Raw genomic sequence first — 19,061 nt, 5'->3', positions numbered from 1 at the left:
TGGAAGGGGTTGGCTCTCCGGGCACAAAAATCAGCTCCCCACGTCCAGCTGACCAAGAAAACAGCAACCAAGTCAGATCACCTCAGGGAGTCAGCTCCAAAGGGCTGTCAGGAGACTCCACCTCCACATTGTTTTTATGGGATGTGTGGTGGACTGAGTGAAATAAGTACACAGATGCAAGTCAATGTATAAAATTACATTCTGACTTGTAAAAGAGAAAACAAGAGACTGTTTTTATACTCTCAACTGACAATGACTGTAGTCCCTGTGCTCTTTTTGCTCTTTTACACGAGACAAGAAACCATCCCACCAGCTCTCTGCAGCCACAATGAAATTTCAGTAGGAGGAAAAAAAGAATCCTGTGATGCTGAGTCTAAAAGATTGTTTTTTAAAAATTTTAGGTTTTGTTTTGTAAAAAACTTGCTAACCCTTCCCTGGCATTGATCAGTTTGTCAGATGCAGAGCCAAAGTAGAAAGACATGCAGCAAAAAAAGCATTGTCAGATTTGCACTACAGACAGGAAAATTTGGCAATGCTTTCACAATTAAACAGATTAAGAGAGGTAATTTAATGGCCCAATCCAGAGAATCCACAGTCATCGAATTGTCTAACTACATTGGAAAAAATGTTCCAAGTCTTTCAGTGGATTGCTCAGTAACTAATCTGCTGCAAATGAGTTTTGAAAGGGGTCTGATTCGTTGCAATAATTTCAAAAACACAGAAGGAGGGTATGGGGAAATCATGCTGATTCCTCAGCCAGGGTGGGATTTTCCTCTGGCTAACCTCACAAATGTCTCATTTTTTGACCATTATTTTCTCATCATCCTTAATCCTTTGTGAACCCCTTCCACTAAGACAGCAATTCCAGAGTGTGTTGCAGGGCAATGAGAGTTGTGTGTCCTTACAGCTGCTTTGTGTGTGTAGATCCACAAAGGTCCAGCTATACTTTTAGCCAGATTTTAGTCTTCACATTCTTGGAACCAATTTTCATTGGAAACTTGAAGTTTCCTCACTCCAAAGCAGTGTTCACAAGAAGATATGAAAAAAAAATCTAATTTACAGGGAGTAGAAATACATATAACTTGATCCTTGATATTTTAACTTGATAAATATATACTTGATATTTTTGAATAACTTGATATTTTTTCTTACTATAATGACCTTGTCCTGACGACTCTCAGTGAGAGGTCTGACTCTGAGAGCCTCTCTGCATTGTAATTTCTGTGGTGCCAAGTTGCCATCTCCTTTCCCCACACAGCACAGCAAACACACTGTTGGACAGTCACATCCAAAATATCACGTTTATGGAAATCAAATTGTCATGGCAACAGAAGAGGTCTTGCAAGTATTTTAAAAATAGCAGATTAACAAAACCAATTTATGAAGTCTAAAATCCATTCTTTCATGAATGCTCTTAAACAGATACAACAAATGGTTTTCTGCCTACAGGAGACTTTCCTTTAATGCCATGATCTCATTTCACCATAGTGGCATATGTAATAGATATGCATGCAAATAAATACATATTTTAAACTTAAACCAGCAAAAGTATTTCCAATGGACAGCGCCATACTAATGTGATCATTTCGCTTATTTCAGGTAAAATATTTTCACAAAAACATCATGATTCATACTTCATGAAATTACTGAAGTTTTTAACATAGTGAACTTGTGGGTCACTATAATCTATTTTTTAGTCTACAATAAATCTCAGTTCTTCAAAGGCTTATTAACACTAACACTTAGTAAAAAATGTACAAACACCTTTTTAAAACAGCATTCTTATTTGGTCCAATTGAATTTTTTTTTACCCAACACAATCACAAGATTAATTTGACCATTTAGCCCTTTTGCATTCTTTACAAACTTGTTTGTGTTTTAACTAAAACAAAATTATTATCCACCACCTCAAAGCATTTTAAAGTTTTGTGTGGATATTCAGCAACGCTTGTGGCCAGCTGAGAGTTCAGCCCAGATGAACAACAACCTGGTGAGAGGCTGGATAATGACCTGTTTAAATTCATGTTCCCAAAGATGCCCTTGGTCTCCTGCACAATTCCTTGTATAAGCATTATTTCTGAAGTTGGAAATGTAGTACAGGATGAACCCCTGCAGACAATGTGATTATGTTCCCAAGAGTTCCTCTACTGATTGTATTCACCATTTCCTCTAACAAGATTTGACTATGATCCACTCCAGGCATATCCTTTGGGTATGTTTATACTGGGATTTTTAATTTCAGTTAGTTTATTGCCCATCAGTTTTCATCAACCACCTAATTTATATTTACTGTATTTCATGATGCTGTGCTCAAAGACATGGATGTCCATGGTTTTGTCTAATATGGCAGAACTGTAAATTAGTTAGTAATGCATCCTCTTTATAAAATTTAAAAGCTCAGTATAATATTGCCATTTCCAGTGCTGAAACACCATGATTCAGATTCTCCAAAACTGAGAATTGAAAAAAAAAAAAAAAAAAGCAATTCATTCTTTCTTCCCACGGCCTCTTTTTTTTTTTTTTTTATTTGAGACAGGATCATTATCTTGCTCCACAGCCATAAGAGTTACATTTTTTTCTTTTCCCGAAAGCAAAGATTCTCATCTAATCAAGAGCCTCAGGGGAAATATTGTATGAGTCGGGGTTGCTTTGCTAGGCCTTTTGAGGAGCTGTCAAGTAGTTAGAGAGAAATTGTTTGGTCTGTAACTCCTTTGGAATGGAAACACTGAGTTTGAGCTGCTTTTATTACACAGTCTGCATTGCTGAAGGAAAGAGGGTTGAGAGCAGCTTCAAAGTGGTAAGATGGAGAGAGAAAAAATTGTGGAAATGAGTTTTTAAAATAAAATATTCAATTTTATTTTTTTTCCTTGACTTTACACAGAATGAAACCTAAGTTTATAGTATCAGAAATCAACAAATGAAATATAACTAGATACAATGGCATGTGATTATTTTCTTAAGTTCTTACACTATTTTCACTTTGGGCTTACCTAGATAATATAAATGTTCAAAAACCCTGGGAAGGGGAAGAGGGATTAACTTCTTCACTTAATGAAAAAACTCCTTATCTTCAGCAGAAGCAGGAAAACTCAGGTTTCACCTTCCTGCAATCTCTAAAGCAAGGTCAATGCCACAAACTTTTCTTTCCCATGTGAGGCTGGGCCCTAAGCCTGTCAGTGTTTAAAAGCCATTTGGACAATGGCCTTAAATAGCATTAATATTATTAACATTAACATTAACATTAACATTAACATTAACATTAACATTAACATTAACATTAATATTAGTCAGCCCTGACCTGGGCGGGCAGCTGGACAAGATGACAATTGTAGGTCCCTTCCAAATGAAATAATCTATTCTGTTTTGTCTTTGACCAGCATCTTTGCACAGTGCTACAAGCAAGTTTGTGCTCATCCACTGTGGTGCTGCCACTGTGTCACTTTAAAGTTGTGAAGCTCTGCAACGAAGACAAGTCCTAAGACAGGACAGAGGATGTCATGTGTCAGACTGACTTGATCTTATTACCAACCTTGGGAGTATCTGAGAATCCCTTTACCATCCAATCACTTGTTTCTCCACACAATTCAAAACTAGGCACAGGTTCTAAAATTCACCTTTGTGCCAGACACTGCCAGCTGTGGGTATATTTGTGTTCAGGCTCCTCCACACAGTTTCATGGGTAAGGAAGAGCCTGAGGAACCTGGTTTCTGCTTCCTGCTCCTCTCCTTATGATCGTGAACAGTTCAGAAACTCTCAAAGTTCTTTTCATGGTGGAGAGATTAAATGGCAGTGAGCTGCTGCAGGCAATGGTGCTTTATCAGGCTTTGTAAATCTCTCCAACACCCACTGTTTCAGAGCAGGAAAAAATTCACTTCCTTCCTGCTCTCCAGACTAGAAAAAATTCACCTATCAAAAGCACTCTCCTCATCCAAGTTACTTTTATCTTCAAATCCTTTCACTCATTTTCTCCCTTGCTGCAAGAAGTTTCAGTTCTTTTCCCTTCTCATTGAATCTCTGCAAATGTACTTTTCTCCTTCTGGACTTGATTCTCTGGAACAAGAGAATCACCCTTTGTCTGGAACAGCCATGAATCCACCTTAAAATTCAGCTGCTTTACTTGGCCATTTAACAGCTCTTGTCTGCTGTCTGCTCCCACCTTCACTCTTAATCTTCAAGTACATCTGTCCAAACTGCATTAAATGACAAACAAGATTACAAGATGCTGAGCAAACCCTGTCTCCTTATGTGTTCATTAAGAAATTAATATCTCCACAGAGCTGCTTCAACAACAGCAGTGAACAGAAAGCACTGAACAAAAATGTCCCTGGCCATTTCTTTTGTCTTCTGTTTTGGTGGAAACAGAAGGCACGAGGGAGGCAGAGAAACTTGTTTGCATTTTAGCTGGTCTGGCACGGACAGCAATTCAAAGGCTGCAGCACTGGGTCAGTGCACAGCTTGACAGCAAAACGAAGCAAAAAGTCATTTCAAATGCAAGTGCAGTTTAACAGCTGACTTCTACCAGCTGTAGCAAGGGAAGAGTAAAAACTAACCAAAGGACAGAAGTAGTTCTAAATATTTGGACAGTGATTGAGGCTGTGGTCATGAAGAAGGCACAGGAGAGCTTCTGCTGTGTGTGCCCATGACTGCGTTGGTACAGGAGGGCACAGGAGGAGGATGAGTATGACAGCACGCACACAGGTGACCTTCGTGGCTGGGCACACAAACTCAAGGAAGGAACCCAGTGTTACACACAGGAAGGGGATGAAGAGGAATATAGTAAATATTTAGGCAACTATGGGCAAAGCAGAAAGCAGCTTTCTGCGTAAAATACAGCAAAGTGTGCTGTCCAACACTGGATTAAACTGAGGGGCCACATCAGGTCCCTCAGCAGATAAAAAAGCTTTTTTTCTTTTTTTTCTGGTCAGTTACACTAGGTGGAGCTGTCTCAATCAAGCAGCTACAAAGTTGAAACACTTTGGCATTTATTCATATCACTAATTACCTGTGAACCCCTTTGAGTTTTCCAGGACTGATTGTCATTCTAGGTGGTCCAGACACTTCATGGAACAAAAATATTCCAGACTACCCAGTGGTGATTGTGGAATGACTGTTCAATACCATCTGCCAGGTAAGTTATATGATACAATTAGATTTCTCCCTTAAATCTCTGTTATAAAAATAAAAAATAAAAAATAAAATTAAAATAAAATAAAATAAAATAAAATAAAATAAAATAAAATAAAATAAAATAAAATGGCCTTCTACATACTGAAAAGAACAAAGACCTACCAGTGCAGAAAACTCAGATTCAGTTATTCTTGAGCCCAACTTTACCTCACTGTGAGGATAATCTACAGCTGATACCACTGTACCAGTGATGGAGCAGTAAAACCTGGATGCACACATTTTATTGCAGGTCTCATTTCCCACCGTGCACAAGCACAAATCACCATAAAGAACTTCTTGACCTTTTCAGTGGAAAATAAAAAACCTGACAGAGTGAAGTCTACTGGCAATAGGTTTGCTGTGTTTAATTATGCTCCCATGAACAAACAGCTTGTTTCTGCACACTACCAGCATCACAGGCTGAAAGGCAATGTTAGCTAAAAAACTGCTGCTGTAAAGTTCACTAACACAAATTCACACAAACACTCGAGAAAACCTTTGTTTTCCACAAATGAGCTTGTAAATTACACAGATTCATTGGTTTGTATGTTTGAAAGAAAAAACAAATTTAAAAGGATTGTAAATACCAAAGGGAGTCTGAGATTTTAATGCACATATGTCTGAAAGCCCAGATTTCCTTATTGCACTGTTTGCTCTACCATAGATAAGAAAATGTGTTTTTTCCTTGAAATTCTTTCTTTCAATAATGAAGGCAATGAATGTTTGCTTGAGGCATCTATTTACCATTCCAACCACAAAAATAAAACGGGTACTGGTAATTTTATGCAGATCTTATCCCATCAACTTTCTATTCAGCTCTCTGGAGAGCTCATTCTGCTCAGGAGAGCCTTGGTTTCTAATGAGAAGATGCTTGGCTTCTATGAATCCAGTGGTAAAGCCACATTCCCACAGCTGAAGGTGCAGTGCTTGAACTCTCTCAAGAGTCAATAAACAGATGGCAGAAGACTCGTGATACGGAGCTGCCACACACGGGACCAGGAGACCTGCACTGTGGAACCCTGGGAGCAAAAAGTTGAGTGGGCTGGGAGTCACCCCTTCCTTCTGTAGCTGCTGTGAGAGGCTGGCACTCCTGAGCTCCTCTACGGGCTATTTTGTGGCACATGGGTGGCTGCTCTCCTATCCTGCACTAACATCATTTTATGCCACATATTTCAATTACTCCCTGCATAAAAATAGTGTACACGTATAATGCAGGCTGTGATCCAAAAGTCCACCCCCTTCCCGACAGGAGGGATTAATCTTGGAGAATACCTCAGACTTTCAGATAATTTCACTCACTTCTCACATTTCCCTCAAGTTCCCCCCCTCGGTTTACCCCCTCCCACACATGTGATGTCGAGAGAAGGAAGAGCAGAGAGGAAGGAGGGCAAGATTCCCATGTCTCAGCTCCGGGAATGACAAGGAGCCAGATCTCCTCCCACGCTGACTGGCACACGGCAGCTCCAGGAGAACACAGTCTGCCAGCTAAAGGGCACGGCCAGCCCTTCTCCCATTTGCCATCTGCGGCGCGTCCGGGCTGGAGCGCCCAATCTTGTGGGAACGGCGGCACTGGGTACCCTCCAGCTCTGCTGGCAGCTGCATCTCCCATTCTCCAGAGCTCATCACTGCACTGCCTCAGAGCCTGCTCCAGAAACCCCAAGCCAGACCAGAGGTTGCAATGCCTGTGGCAGAGCTGGAGCGCTGGTAGCCAAGGCAAGATGGCTTTTGCCACAGCACCCGCTGACTACTCCCTCTGCTTCCTACCCTCTCTTTTTATGAACCTCAGCTTGGGACACCTTCCTTGCAGCTCAGCCCTATAGCCCTGTTAGACACAGATGAGAAAGACTTCACTGGGCCATGGGAGACCGATCCAGAACATTTCCAAGTGGCCCATCACAGCGACTGGAAGGAATGTGTGATTTCAAGGCTATTCGGCAGAAAAGGGTTACAAGTAGATGGGCTAATCAAGATTTTTTACACTGCATTTGGCCTGAATTTTAAGTTTTGGCAAGGGAAAAGTTAACACATCCTCTATGTATGAAAAAATTCCTATGAACTACATCCTGTGTAGCATGTATGGAATGAGTAGTTAAAACCCAGTTTACAATGCACCTTAAAACATGCAGTTCTGGGTTATTACATAAAACTCTGAAAATTAACCAACTGAAGATAATAAACTGACTGTAAACAAAGAGAAAGTGTTACTTCTCCTGTCCAAATAGAGTACTACTGTAAAACACAAATAGCACGAAGGAAAAATAAACCAGATATTTAAAATTTTCAGATGTCACCCTCAAAGGTGACTTCCATAACAGAGGAAAGATAATTTAACTAAAAAAAAAAAAAAAAGAGGCTTGCATATGGTGAGAGAATGGAATGCCCAAGGATTTGGAAGCCTGCATCGGAGTGCAATTTCTAGTTGGATATCACTCTTCTGAGGCACGGGGCACTAATGAAAACCTCAAATGCACCAGTCTCCAAGCATTGGCAAACTTGATTTATTAAATGTTACCCATTTTCTTGTCTACTCTGGTGGTCTCTGACCATTCTTTGCAATTGCACTGCAGAGTCTACATACAAATGACAACTATGTGCAAAACAGATGAGGGATGAATTTAGGGACTGAGAAATAGAGGACTTCCACTAACACCTAAACACAGTCACACTCTCCAGCTAAGCAGGCAGAAATACACAGCGAGCCTGTGAGGCATCATTTTAACGTTACAAATCTGCACTACAAGAACTGATGGGAATTTTGCCATTTACCTCACAGGGAACAGGCTCACATCCTTGATGTGAATACTTCACACCACTGCAAATCTTCCCTATTTTACAAGTGTTGCTCAGCTCATTGAGATGGCTGAAGAGCAACAATGACAGAAAATCTCTTTTTACCTTGAACATGCCTGCCAGTAGATTTGTGATCCTCCTGTTTCCCCTCCTGTGTGGGCTATATGATACATGACAGGATATGGCTGAGATTGTAAATAGCTGTATTCTAGTCAGGTGTGTCATCTCAGACTAAGTTTTCTCTCAAAATGCATGTGATATTAGCAGCTTCATTAACAGAACGGTTCATTTATGTACATACTAAATGCCATGCTTTGCATACTGAGCTTGGGATGCATCTCCAAAACACTACATTTTGCCAGGCTGTGGCGATGTCACAGGGAAGGATTCCTTTTCATCTGTAGTTTTTTTGGTCCGCTACTTTTGCAACAGGGCACCAGGAGAAACAGTGGTACAGCCAGCCAGACCATACTGCTGAAATCACCGCATCAAAGGGCAAACAAATTTTAAAAAATTTAAAAATTTAAAAAAAACCCTCCGCCTCTTAAAAAAAAAAACAAATGGAATTAAAAATAAAATTAAAAACCATTTCGTGCTGGTCCAGCCTGTCAGTGGTTGCACAGCCAACACAGCTGCTTAGTCCAGATTCAACTCCCAGGCTTTCAAGCAGCACAGACTGGGAGCCCTGAACACTCACCTTCAGGAAAGGAGGGCTATCTGCTCTTTTGGTTTAGGCACCTTCTGTATGAGGGAAGGCACAACACTGGCTACCCCCAGCAGACCCCCAGAGAAGAACTCCAGGCAGAGAACCACACTTCAAGCCAATTTCAACATAAGGATGGCTCTTGGGGATCTGTCCTTCTGAGATGAAGGGAGAACACTGAGGGTTTTCTAGTGTGCTTTGTGAAATGTCAGATAATTTGGATAAGGAAAAAGGGGTGGTAAGTCAGGCTTTTTTCCTGTATGTCTGCAGTGAAGATGTGGTGTCTTCAGTGCCAACAGAAAACAACACTTGCTTTGAAAACTCTGGTTTTGAACTTCTCTCTCTGGAGTGGGAAACTAAGCCCCAGGAAACCTAAAGCCCCATGAGAGAACTCAACTCCCGAGTTTGCCTTTGATTCATCACTCGAGGATGTTCAGGTGGCTGCACACAAGGGCTGTGCGAACAACCCCAAGCACGGTGGTTTGCATCTGGAGGCGCACACACACACACACACCAGTCCTTCCACAGGAAAAGTCAGAGGTATTGCAAAAGGTGCAAGTTTTCCTTTGGAATACATCCACAGAGTAAGCACTCTGGAGTAGCAATGGCTTCTACATGTTGCACACACTATCCCACCCACACATGGGTAGTACTTTAACCAGAACTTTAGGAATTTCAGATTTGTTAAAGAATTAAGCCACCTGAAGCACATGAAGCAATTAAAGGCAGGCAGTAGCTCTTTAAAAGCAGAGCTAGGTGGAGGATACTCCCATATCACAAGGAAGGCTTCTTTGGTAACTACAGTAGCAGAAACAGCAACCAGAAATGGACCATGAGAGACTTGAGGTATGGGTTAATGAGTCATTGATTATTTTGTTTGGGTTTGTTTTGGTTTTTTATTAATGTGGTTATTTTGCTGTCATCTCGAATATTTGTATTTAGCCTTGTATTCCAGGGGCTTTTGTAGTGTTCAAACTCTGAGCTCCTCTTGCAGTAAGCAATTCCTAATTCAAGTGGAAGAAAAGAAAATATAGAAAGGATGCAGCCACATCTTAGGGACCTGAGCACACTAGAGACTTTAGGCTTAGAAACTGCGAATCTCCGGTTTCTCTGGACAACGGTTCTAACATTTTCCAGGGGTCTCCTTAGAAAACGCGGCACGGTGGGCTCTGAAAGCTCGTCTCTAGCTAGCGAGGGATGCGGCCACCGTGAGCTTTGGTCCTGTGACTGCATCACAGTTCGCGAGAGCCCCAACAGCTGAATCCCTTCTGCCCGCCCGCTCCCCGCCCGGCGAGAACGGAGCGGTCGCAAGGCGCGGGGCTGTGTCTGATCTGTCCCCGGAGCCGGGGACCGCCCGTGCCCCGCGGAGCGGCGGAGCGGGCTCAGGCGGCTGCCCCAGCCCCGCTGCCCGCCGAGGGAAACGCGACCCTCGCCCGCTCTGCTCGGTGGGATCCCTGGGGAGCCCGCAGGGCGCTGCCCCGGCTCCCGACCGAAACTTCGCTCAGGAGCTCCCGCCTCCCTCCCTCCGCTCCTCCGGCCTCCCCGCGGTTCCGTCGGGGAAAGTTGCCGCCGAGGCGGGGTCCGGCTGCCCGGGCGGCCCCGCCGGGGCGAAGCAGCCGCAGGTGGGAGAGGGACCCCGAGTCCCGGCCGCCTTCCCTCGCTCCCTCCCGCAGCATCCTTACCCAGCCCCGGCACGAAGGTGTTGAGGAAGAGGCAGATGACGGCCACGGGGAAGGGCATGTAGGGGATGGCGGCGCGCAGGGGGCCCTTCTTCTCCCGGACCTGCACCACCACCCCGCTGGACGGGGCCGTGCCGCCCCGGCCGGGCTCGGCGGCCGCCGCGCTCTCGCCGTCTTTGGGCGAGGGCTCCATGGCCGGCGCGGCCGTGCCCCGGCGGGATCGCAGCTCCCGCCGCCGAGCGCGCTCCCGCCGCCAGGCGCGGCCCCGCCTGCGCGCCCCCAGCGCCGACCCCTCCCCGCCCCCCGCCCGCCCCTCGCGGCGCCGCATCCCGCCTTATCCCGCCTTATCCCGAGCCCCTCGGCAGCCGCGCCGCTGCCCGGAGCGCTCCCCCGCCGCCGGAGCCCGCAGCCGTGCGCCCCTCGCCTCGTCCCGCCTGGGCAGCCGGAGACAGGGCGAGGCGCTGTCCCGTTCCCCGCTGGAACGGGGGAAAGAACTCCATAGGAGGGAGCGCAGAAGCGGTGGAAGAGCGTGCCCCGTGCGCCCTTAAACATAGAAGGTGTAAGAAAAGGTGTAAATTAAACCCACACGCGTTTATTGTTCGAAAATCGCTGCGGTAAGGAGGAAGAGGAAGGGGAGCCGCAAGAATTAGAAGGCAAAGAAAACTCTGTCCCTAGAGAGCTAAGCGCAGCTTGGTGTGGAAGTGTGTCTTCATTCCTCGGTGCCAAGAGACGAAATATGGCTTTGTAGGGCTGGTAATTATTGTTCAGCACAGAATTCAATGGGTGAAATGGCAACAAAACTTGAGCGTGACTAGGTTAAAAAAAAAAACCACAATAATTGTCCCTGTAGATGGGATTCAGCAGAGAAAACGGGGAAAATATTAAAGGCATTAATCCTGATATAAAATGTAGGTGTGACACGTATACAGGATCTTCCCATTAGATAGGGGATAGTCTGTGTCTTACTGTGCGTTTTGAAGCTGCGGTTTTGCCCAAAAAATTCCTTTCAGGAATTTAGGTTCCACGAGAAATCTTGAACTACTTTATTTATGCCACTTGAATACCACCTGACAAAGGTGTTATTCAACAGTTTAATTGATTAGAGTATAGATTAGCACAACGAAAAGTTTGGGTAAACTAAATGAGGGAAATGCAGAATCCTCTTTCTAGGCTACACCATTTTATTTTTCTACTAACTGGGCTTGAAACCACAAAAGCATAGACAACCCATGTAAATTCTCTCTTCTTTAACAGGTTTTCTTTGCTTATCTTCCTATCTCTTTATTTTCTTTGCTTATCTTTTGGCTTGTCTTCTGAGTGCATTTCATCCAAAAAATCTTCTTTTTTTTTTATTAAGCAGAAAATTTAGACTTGTTTCTGAAATATATTAACTAATCTGGCTTTTGGGGGAGAGCTTTTTTGGGTTTTGTTGGTGTTTTTCTTTGTTTGGCTTGGATTTTTTGTTTTGGATTTTTATTTTGTTTTTTGGTTTTGTTTTTTTTATGGTGACATTTATTTCCATCTAAATAGTTCATGACAGCCTAGACTCTGTATTGCCTAGACACAAAGCTATTGGAGAGCTGCACTTTCTCTTGGAAAGATCCCATGTAACTGATATGGAGTCTATATTTCTCTGCTGGTTGATCAGACCACAGTCAGATGAGAGATCCTTATGGTATGAATATGGATTAATTAGAGCCTGTACACAGCAGAATCCAAGTTGGAACACAATCATTAACTTGCAGTGACATAATTCTCCATAGGTGCTGGGAATTGTGTGTGGGTGAGCCCACGTTGCCCACTGTAAAAAGCAAGCAAAAGACCTTTGAGAGAGTAGCCCAAATAGAAAATCAAAGACAGAGATTAATTAAAACAATATTTTGTCAGAAATACTTAATAACAAGTTGGCTTTTATGGAACATTTCCTTGGAATCTCTCAAAGCCTGTGACAAATGTTAGTTCATTTACTTCTCCAAGATTAGCTGGCAGTATGCAAGGTTTCCTCTACCCACTATTAAAATGCCACCGCTCCCAGACTGAGCTGCATCGTTAATTTTGCGCTGCCGGTGCTCGTGGAAGCTCTCGGGCGCCTCGGGCAGAAGTTATGACTACCTCCTGAGAGTTTTAAAGATACCATGGTGTAACAAGTTGTGGCCTTCCCAGGCTTTTCCAAACAAGGGAATTGGTGGCAGCATTACTCTGCTGAGGCTGCTCTGGCTCCCCGAGTTCTGAGCACCCGCGAGCTGCGGGCTTCCCTCTGGCTGTGCTGAGAGCTCCATCCTGGAAAGGCAGGCATCCGTGGAAAGGTGTGCTGGGACCTAAGCAAGGAAATGTGGCCCAGGGCTGAATTTATTTTTTTGATTAAAATAAGGTTATGGTTTATAAAAAGCGGTGATATTTGTCTGTGCTAAGAATACTAAAATTTCCTCAGATCTGATCTTTTAAAATGTTCATTTTGCTTCTCAGCATGAAAACAGCTCACAGAACTGCTATGTAGATATATATATATATATGTATAACATTATTTTTCTGCAGTTAAGACAAAAATTGGTTAAAAAAAAAACAAAAACAACAGACAAACCCAACCTGAATTCAAAGTGGTGTTTCAGACCATGGAACTCCCCTGGCACACCAGTGTAGCACCAGTATGTTGACACACAGCACTGGGAACACATCCTCCCCCAGACTTCTCTCTGGAGAAGTGCTGCAGGATGCACTGAAAGCTGAAGACAAATAGTGCTGCTGTGTCAAGGGCAGGCCCAAAGGAAGCTGAGATAGCTGAATCTCCTGGGTGTCTGGTGAAAGAGTAGGTGGTGCTGGCCCAGCTGGCAACAAGGACATCCTGCTGATGGCTGGGCCTTCCACACTCTTGTAGCCCTTAAATCCAGAGGAGCCTGGCCTCTGACTCCCTCCAGTCTGGCAAAGGGTAAACGGAGTTGTCTTGTAGCTGTCTGCTCCTTGCTAAGCAGGCGTGGATGGAGAACCTGTGTGTGAAACAGCCTTGTCTCAGTGCTGGCCAGGCTTGAGCTGGACTTTCTGGTTGATAGTGGTAGCCTGGTGGCCAAGGCTTTGGGGTGAGTTACATGCATGTGGATGCTGCTGTGGGAAGTAGGTGCTGGGGCTTTGATCAGTATCCCAAGAATTCCATATCCATCAGGCCTGAGGGGCTCCAGCGTGGGGCTCATGGCCACCAAACACCCAGTCAGAGGAGAATAATAGCCTAGCAGAGAGCAGGAGAAGGGATTTGTTGTGGTCACTAGCTGACTTTCAAGGACCTGTCATAGGAGATTTTTTGATGGAAGTTTTTCCCCTTTGTTTTCCACAGAGTCTAAATAAGCTGCATCTCAAACATTTTGCAGGTATGTACATTTTGAGTTGTACACTAAATGATGAGGGAAGTGTTGTGAGGCCAAAGGGAACTTAAGATCAGTTAAAGTAGTTGTTTTAGTTTACCCTGCAGCTGTCAAATACCTTTTCTTCTTTCCCTGCTTGCCCTAGTATTTGTGATGTTCTTGTGGAGAACAAGTTGTTCAGTGGAGAATTGGAGATTCTGCAAAAGGAAGGGATGGTGCTTCTCTGTTAAAGTGCTCTGAGGACTGGGCACACCACAGGCTGCCTCTGACTTTGGAAAGGGAGAAAAAAACTCCTGCAAACTGAACGAATACCAATGACATACCTACAGCAACCAGGGGTTCATCTGTTTTAAATACACCCCACTCCTGAGCTTGGGTTCTTTCCAAGGCAGCCTTGGGTATCTTACAAGTATGTTAGGAGATACTTCTAATGATTTGTGTTTGCATCTATTTTTGTGTTATTAACGAAGACAATAAGGAGCCAAGCAGAGCTGCTGCTCACTAACAATCCCTGAGGGACAGGAGGAGCCCTGCAGTCTGCACTCCAGAACACCAGAGTAAATCCAGCATGGCTCCACACGCTGTCACTGGAAGCAGAGTTTGGCTCAAGGAGTACAGCACTCTCCTAGCGGGAAGGATCAATTAATTTCATTCATGTGCAGGAGGTTCGAGTTATGTCTGCCACTAGAAAATCCATTGTACCAGCTGGAATTGGGGCTGGCATAGCCCTGTGTCCTCACAGAGACAAATGCAGCTCTGTGCAGAGGAATGACTTATTTAAGTGCCACTTGTAGCCCATGGACAAATGTCAGACAGTCACGTGGGGCTGGGTTTGTGACTCAGTGAGCTTTTCCTGGTGCAAATGAAAGCTACACTTATTGCTGACATAGTACATGGGTATATCCTGCACACACAAGACTTCTCACTTCTTAAAAAAAAAAGGATTATTTGTGTCCAATCTGGTGGAAATCCTGCATTCTTGATTCCACTGGGAACAATAGTAGCTTCATATTTATTAATTATTCTTCTGTTCCATGAGCATCAGAACAACAGGAAATTTTAGTTTCCATAAATTTCTATTAATGCTTCAGTTAAAGCATCCCTTCATACTTACAGCCTGTGCAAAATTAATTGCAGTAATTTCTGGGAAATGTGAGGATCTCATCACAAGAGTCTTCATGTTTTAATGCCTGTAGCCGCTTTTCTTTCTTCTCAGCTCAGTTTTTGTTCAGTTGTTCTTCCTCTAAACAGCTTTGGACTGATCTATGTTGCCCTTTGTGTCTGTGCCAGGCTCTGTAACATCTCCTAAATTCACCTTGTGTGAGCTGTGTTGCTCAGAGGGAGAAAAAACACAGTAAGTAAATTCTCCCAGCAGAGAAACAGGGAAAATAGGAAAATGTATACTTATTGCACCAGTGACAAGGTAGGTGAGGAAAGAGGACAGGCACTAGAGAAACATTCTGGACAGGCCCAAAGCTATTCGGCAAGCACAAACATTCCTTTGCCCCATTCTGAGTCATTCATGCTTTCCCTGAAAATAGAGCAGATACCCCAGTCCCTAGTTTGTCTTCCTGCATTCAGAGTTTCCCAGGAAATGTGAGATGTGAACAAAAATCTGGAGTTCAATCTATTGATTATTGCACCACAGCTTTGGATTTGGGTCTGCCTGCAGTTCAGGTGTGGGTTGCTGTTTTAAATTCGTATGACTTAGGCTTAATGTCAGTCTTCATTTGTGCAGATGATTTGGCAACACCTCTAGAATGATCTCTAGAGATTCTGAGATTTATTCTGGGACTTACCTGTGACTGTTATGGGTTAACAAAGATGTTAACCTTTACTGAAACCATCAAGAGTGTCAGGCAGCTGCATCATGTAAGATAAAGAAAGCAACCTGACTAGAATAAATTTCTACCCTGCTTGTCCACTGACATCAACTGCTTGTCCAGTGGAAGTCCTTTGCTCTGAATTGTATCCTGTTGATAATTTTCTGCCACTGAAATAATGTTCTTTGTCTTAATATTTCATTTGTTCTTCCCTGTCATTAAATCTTTTGGGTGGGAATGGACAAGAATTACAAAACTTAGAGGCAGAACTTAATTTATTTTCAAACACTCACCAAAATCTATAAGAAAGGAAAGGAGGCCCTTGCTCTATTAATGCTATGCTGCCTGTATTTTCCCTCTCATTTCCCTTCTGCCATTGAAGCAAAGATACTTATGGAGAACATCAGGAAGGCTATAAACACATGAGGAGCACTAAAAACACCAGCTGCCAGTGTCACTTGTGGCACTGGCTATTTGTTTTGCTGCAGATTATTTTTTTAGAGACTTGAATGTCTCTCTCCCCATTTGAGCTTATGGAGACTCTCTTATACTATTTACAAATTCCCTTTTCTTCTTTTTCTTGCTGTAATCTCATTGCCCCCTTGTACATCACCTTTCTCTCTGAAACTTTCTACCTTGCAACATAGCATAACACTTTGTTACTGATTTAGCATTCTGTGCACTTCCATCATGCTCTTTGATTAGAGCAATCCTCCCCAACATGATCTAATTATTGATCACAGGCATTATGGGATGCTCCTGGGCATTCACTTTTGTAAGTGTGGGCAGTACAAAGTTTCTAGGTGTTAGCTCTTGTGACATTTAGAACTTTGGATTATTCAGTCCTCTCATACCACGCTTCAGTAGATCAGTTACCGTGCTTGGAAATGCCCAAGGCTTTCTGGCTTAAAATGTTTGTGTTTTCCAGGTTTATTCCTACACCTCACAAAATACAGTGTCCTTTTCCACCCACCTTCTTTTCTGCTGAGGGGAATCTCCTTGCCAAACCCAGTGTCTCCACATGCTGATCCATTTTTCTCTTACAGCCTTGTTCTGTAGCTCCCAGTACCAGTCTTATTCCAACACAGCCAAATTGCTGCTGAAGGCCAAGAGGAGACCCTGTTCCTTCAAGAGCTTTTAGCCTTGCCCAAAAAATCTGGTGTCCTTACACCACTATGTAAGTTCTGTCCTGCAGCTGGTGGAGAGGTAGATTCTTCAATCTTCCAGGAATGATCGAACCTGCTTAAGTTGAGCATTTGTTTCTATGGTTAAGTTGAGGTAAAACCTGTAGGGAAAATTAGGTATCTTCATCCATTTGGCATCCTTTCTGCTTTTCCCTCTTTGGAGGACAAGCATCTAATGGTTTAGAACACTTTGTGCAAAGTAGAACCAAGCATCTGTGTGTTTGGTTTCTGAGTGCATGTATTTTGCCAGAGACTATAATTTAAAAGCTGAGTGCTGTTACCATCGTGCTGTGGTCAGGGCTACTCTGAAGGACATAGGAAGGATTCAAAAGCTTAAAGTAAATCACAGCAGAGCTGCAGGTGATAGAGAAATACCACTATTCATAGAGGAGCACTAATGAGCAGCAGGAGGCACCTGAAATTGTGACAGGGAAATAATTTGTCTGTGTAATGAAGCACCTTTAAATTTAGGCACCTGAAAGATTAAACAATCCTGAAAGGTAAGTGGGAATGGATTACTGAGTGGATTTAGTGGCTTTAGGATGTCTGAGTTACAACTTGAGGCAGTGTTTGGACAGATGAGATTCCCTTCATTTTACACTTGGATTGGCCCTGTTAGGGTCATTCTTGGACATGTTTTCCAGTAGGAGTGTGAGATGAGATGGGAGCTTTTTGCACACAGTCTGTTTCTCTCAGATTAAGTCTGAGCGAGGCAAATATCTTCTGTAGCTTGAGAAGCACAGCAGTCTATCAGGTAAACTACTGCAAAGCTGACACACTCTGCCTTAAATGAAATTGCTCCTTAGATCAAGTCTTTTGCCTCTTACATAGTACTTTTCACTTCTCAATAAAAGCTGGTTCAGACAGGTTCATAAATGTTATGTATTGTAAGACAGCCCTTTCAGAAAGCTGAGAAACAGAAAAGCATATGCTACTTGCCTTTCTTGGGATTTGCTTGAATTGTAGTGGTGACAGAGGCTGGTTTACCAGCATGCATGAATTTTGATCCATCTATTTGACAGCTGTGAAGAATCAAATTTACCAGCACAGGAACAGTGGAAAAGAGTTCTCTTCCTTGTACTGTTCTACCTCTTATCTGGAGGGACCAATAAAAAAAATTAATTAAAGGTCCAAAGAATGAGTCATTCAGTCTTTGTCTCTGTGCTGCAGCTGCCCATAACTTTGTAATCTCAGTTGGATGGAAATCAGCAGCTCTTGTGACAAAGGTCACATCAGATGAGGTGTAACCCATAAGCACTGCTGGATAGCTCAGGGGTTTCCAGCAGGATGGGGAATGTTATGCATGGAATAGAAGATGTTTTATGTTCTCTTAGGCATGGCTGCCTGGGCTCTGGTCCATGCTGAAGGTTTTGCCCAGCCCTTTGTGAGACAGCAGTAGGTCTTTGGCCTGTTCCAAGGTGTAGATATCCTCAGCAGGAGTTTAATAGTTTCAAGCAGACTTGCTGAGAGCAGATGAAGAGTTTTGCCTGAGGAATGCTTTTGTGAGGTCACTGATGGTCAAGTATGTGTAAGAATTTGAGGGGATTTTATGATATCACCCACTGGACTTCAAGCTTTTCAGTGGGGATGGGACTCGGTGAGAGAGCATCCTGTGATCCAAAGGGGAGGCCTCTTCTTATGTTCAGGAGGGAGAAGTTTTAGATATGCACTATGCAACGTGGACTTTCTCTGCTGCCAATTCTTTTCCTTACGAGCAAGTAGGGGACTTAATTTTCTGAGCCTGTACTCGCTCGTTTTGCTAATGCTGCACTGACATACAACAGATTGTAGCAATGTTCTGTAGGTATTAGGAATTAAAATAGGAGAAAAATTATATTTTTAAGCTTGTTCAGCAAAAGAAGAAATTGCAAATCTTCACTCAAAGCTTAATGCACCCAATTAATGTTGGCAAGAGTTGTGAATGTAGAAGTGAAGGTTGTCATAGTCAGGAAGGCGGTGATGACAGAAGCTGCTGCTCAGGCTCCGGGAGCTGACATTAGCAGTGTGCATGGGGACTAAAAGTCCTCTTGTAAGTGGACTCAAGCAAGGACACATGGGAAGGAAGGCTGGTTCATTTGCTTTAGCAATTCATCCAGCTGCAAAAGACTTCTGGTGCTATCAATGTGCTATCACTCTAAACCACTGCCTGCTAAGCTATATTTCTTTTCTTCCTGAGATCCATCTACTTTTTTATTTCTCCTGCCACAGATGGAAGATTGCTTTAAATTGCTTTTTGGTATAAAAGAACACCTGCTTAAATTCCTTCTAATCTAGAATGGGATTAATGTTGCATTTGCTGATCTTGAGTTATTCTTGCCCACAGGGAGCCTATACCTGGTACATTGATTTAAAGAGATGAGTCA

At 43.3% G+C, this 19,061-nt stretch overlaps 1 protein-coding gene across 4 annotated transcripts in view; it reads right to left on the bottom strand.

Moving 5' to 3' along the window:
• The window catches only part of STUM (stum, mechanosensory transduction mediator homolog), a 287,384-nt gene that overhangs the window by 31,604 nt on the left and 236,719 nt on the right, over positions 1-19,061 (bottom strand). For 2 of the 4 annotated variants that reach the window (XM_068185958.1, XM_068185960.1), the window contains exon 1: positions 10,342-10,613. In XM_068185958.1, coding sequence (XP_068042059.1) covers positions 10,342-10,531 — 190 coding nt within the window. In that variant the 5' untranslated portion in view covers positions 10,532-10,613. Of the gene's footprint in view, positions 1-10,341; positions 10,614-19,061 lie in introns of those variants that run through there. The other 2 variants (XM_068185961.1, XM_068185959.1) reach the window with 2 other exon arrangements.

Source organism: Anomalospiza imberbis, chromosome 3 (genome assembly GCF_031753505.1).
Source record: "Anomalospiza imberbis isolate Cuckoo-Finch-1a 21T00152 chromosome 3, ASM3175350v1, whole genome shotgun sequence".
NCBI lineage: Eukaryota > Metazoa > Chordata > Aves > Passeriformes > Viduidae > Anomalospiza > Anomalospiza imberbis.
Note: the sequence above shows the minus strand (reverse complement) of the source record. Positions and strands in the feature narration are given on the sequence as shown.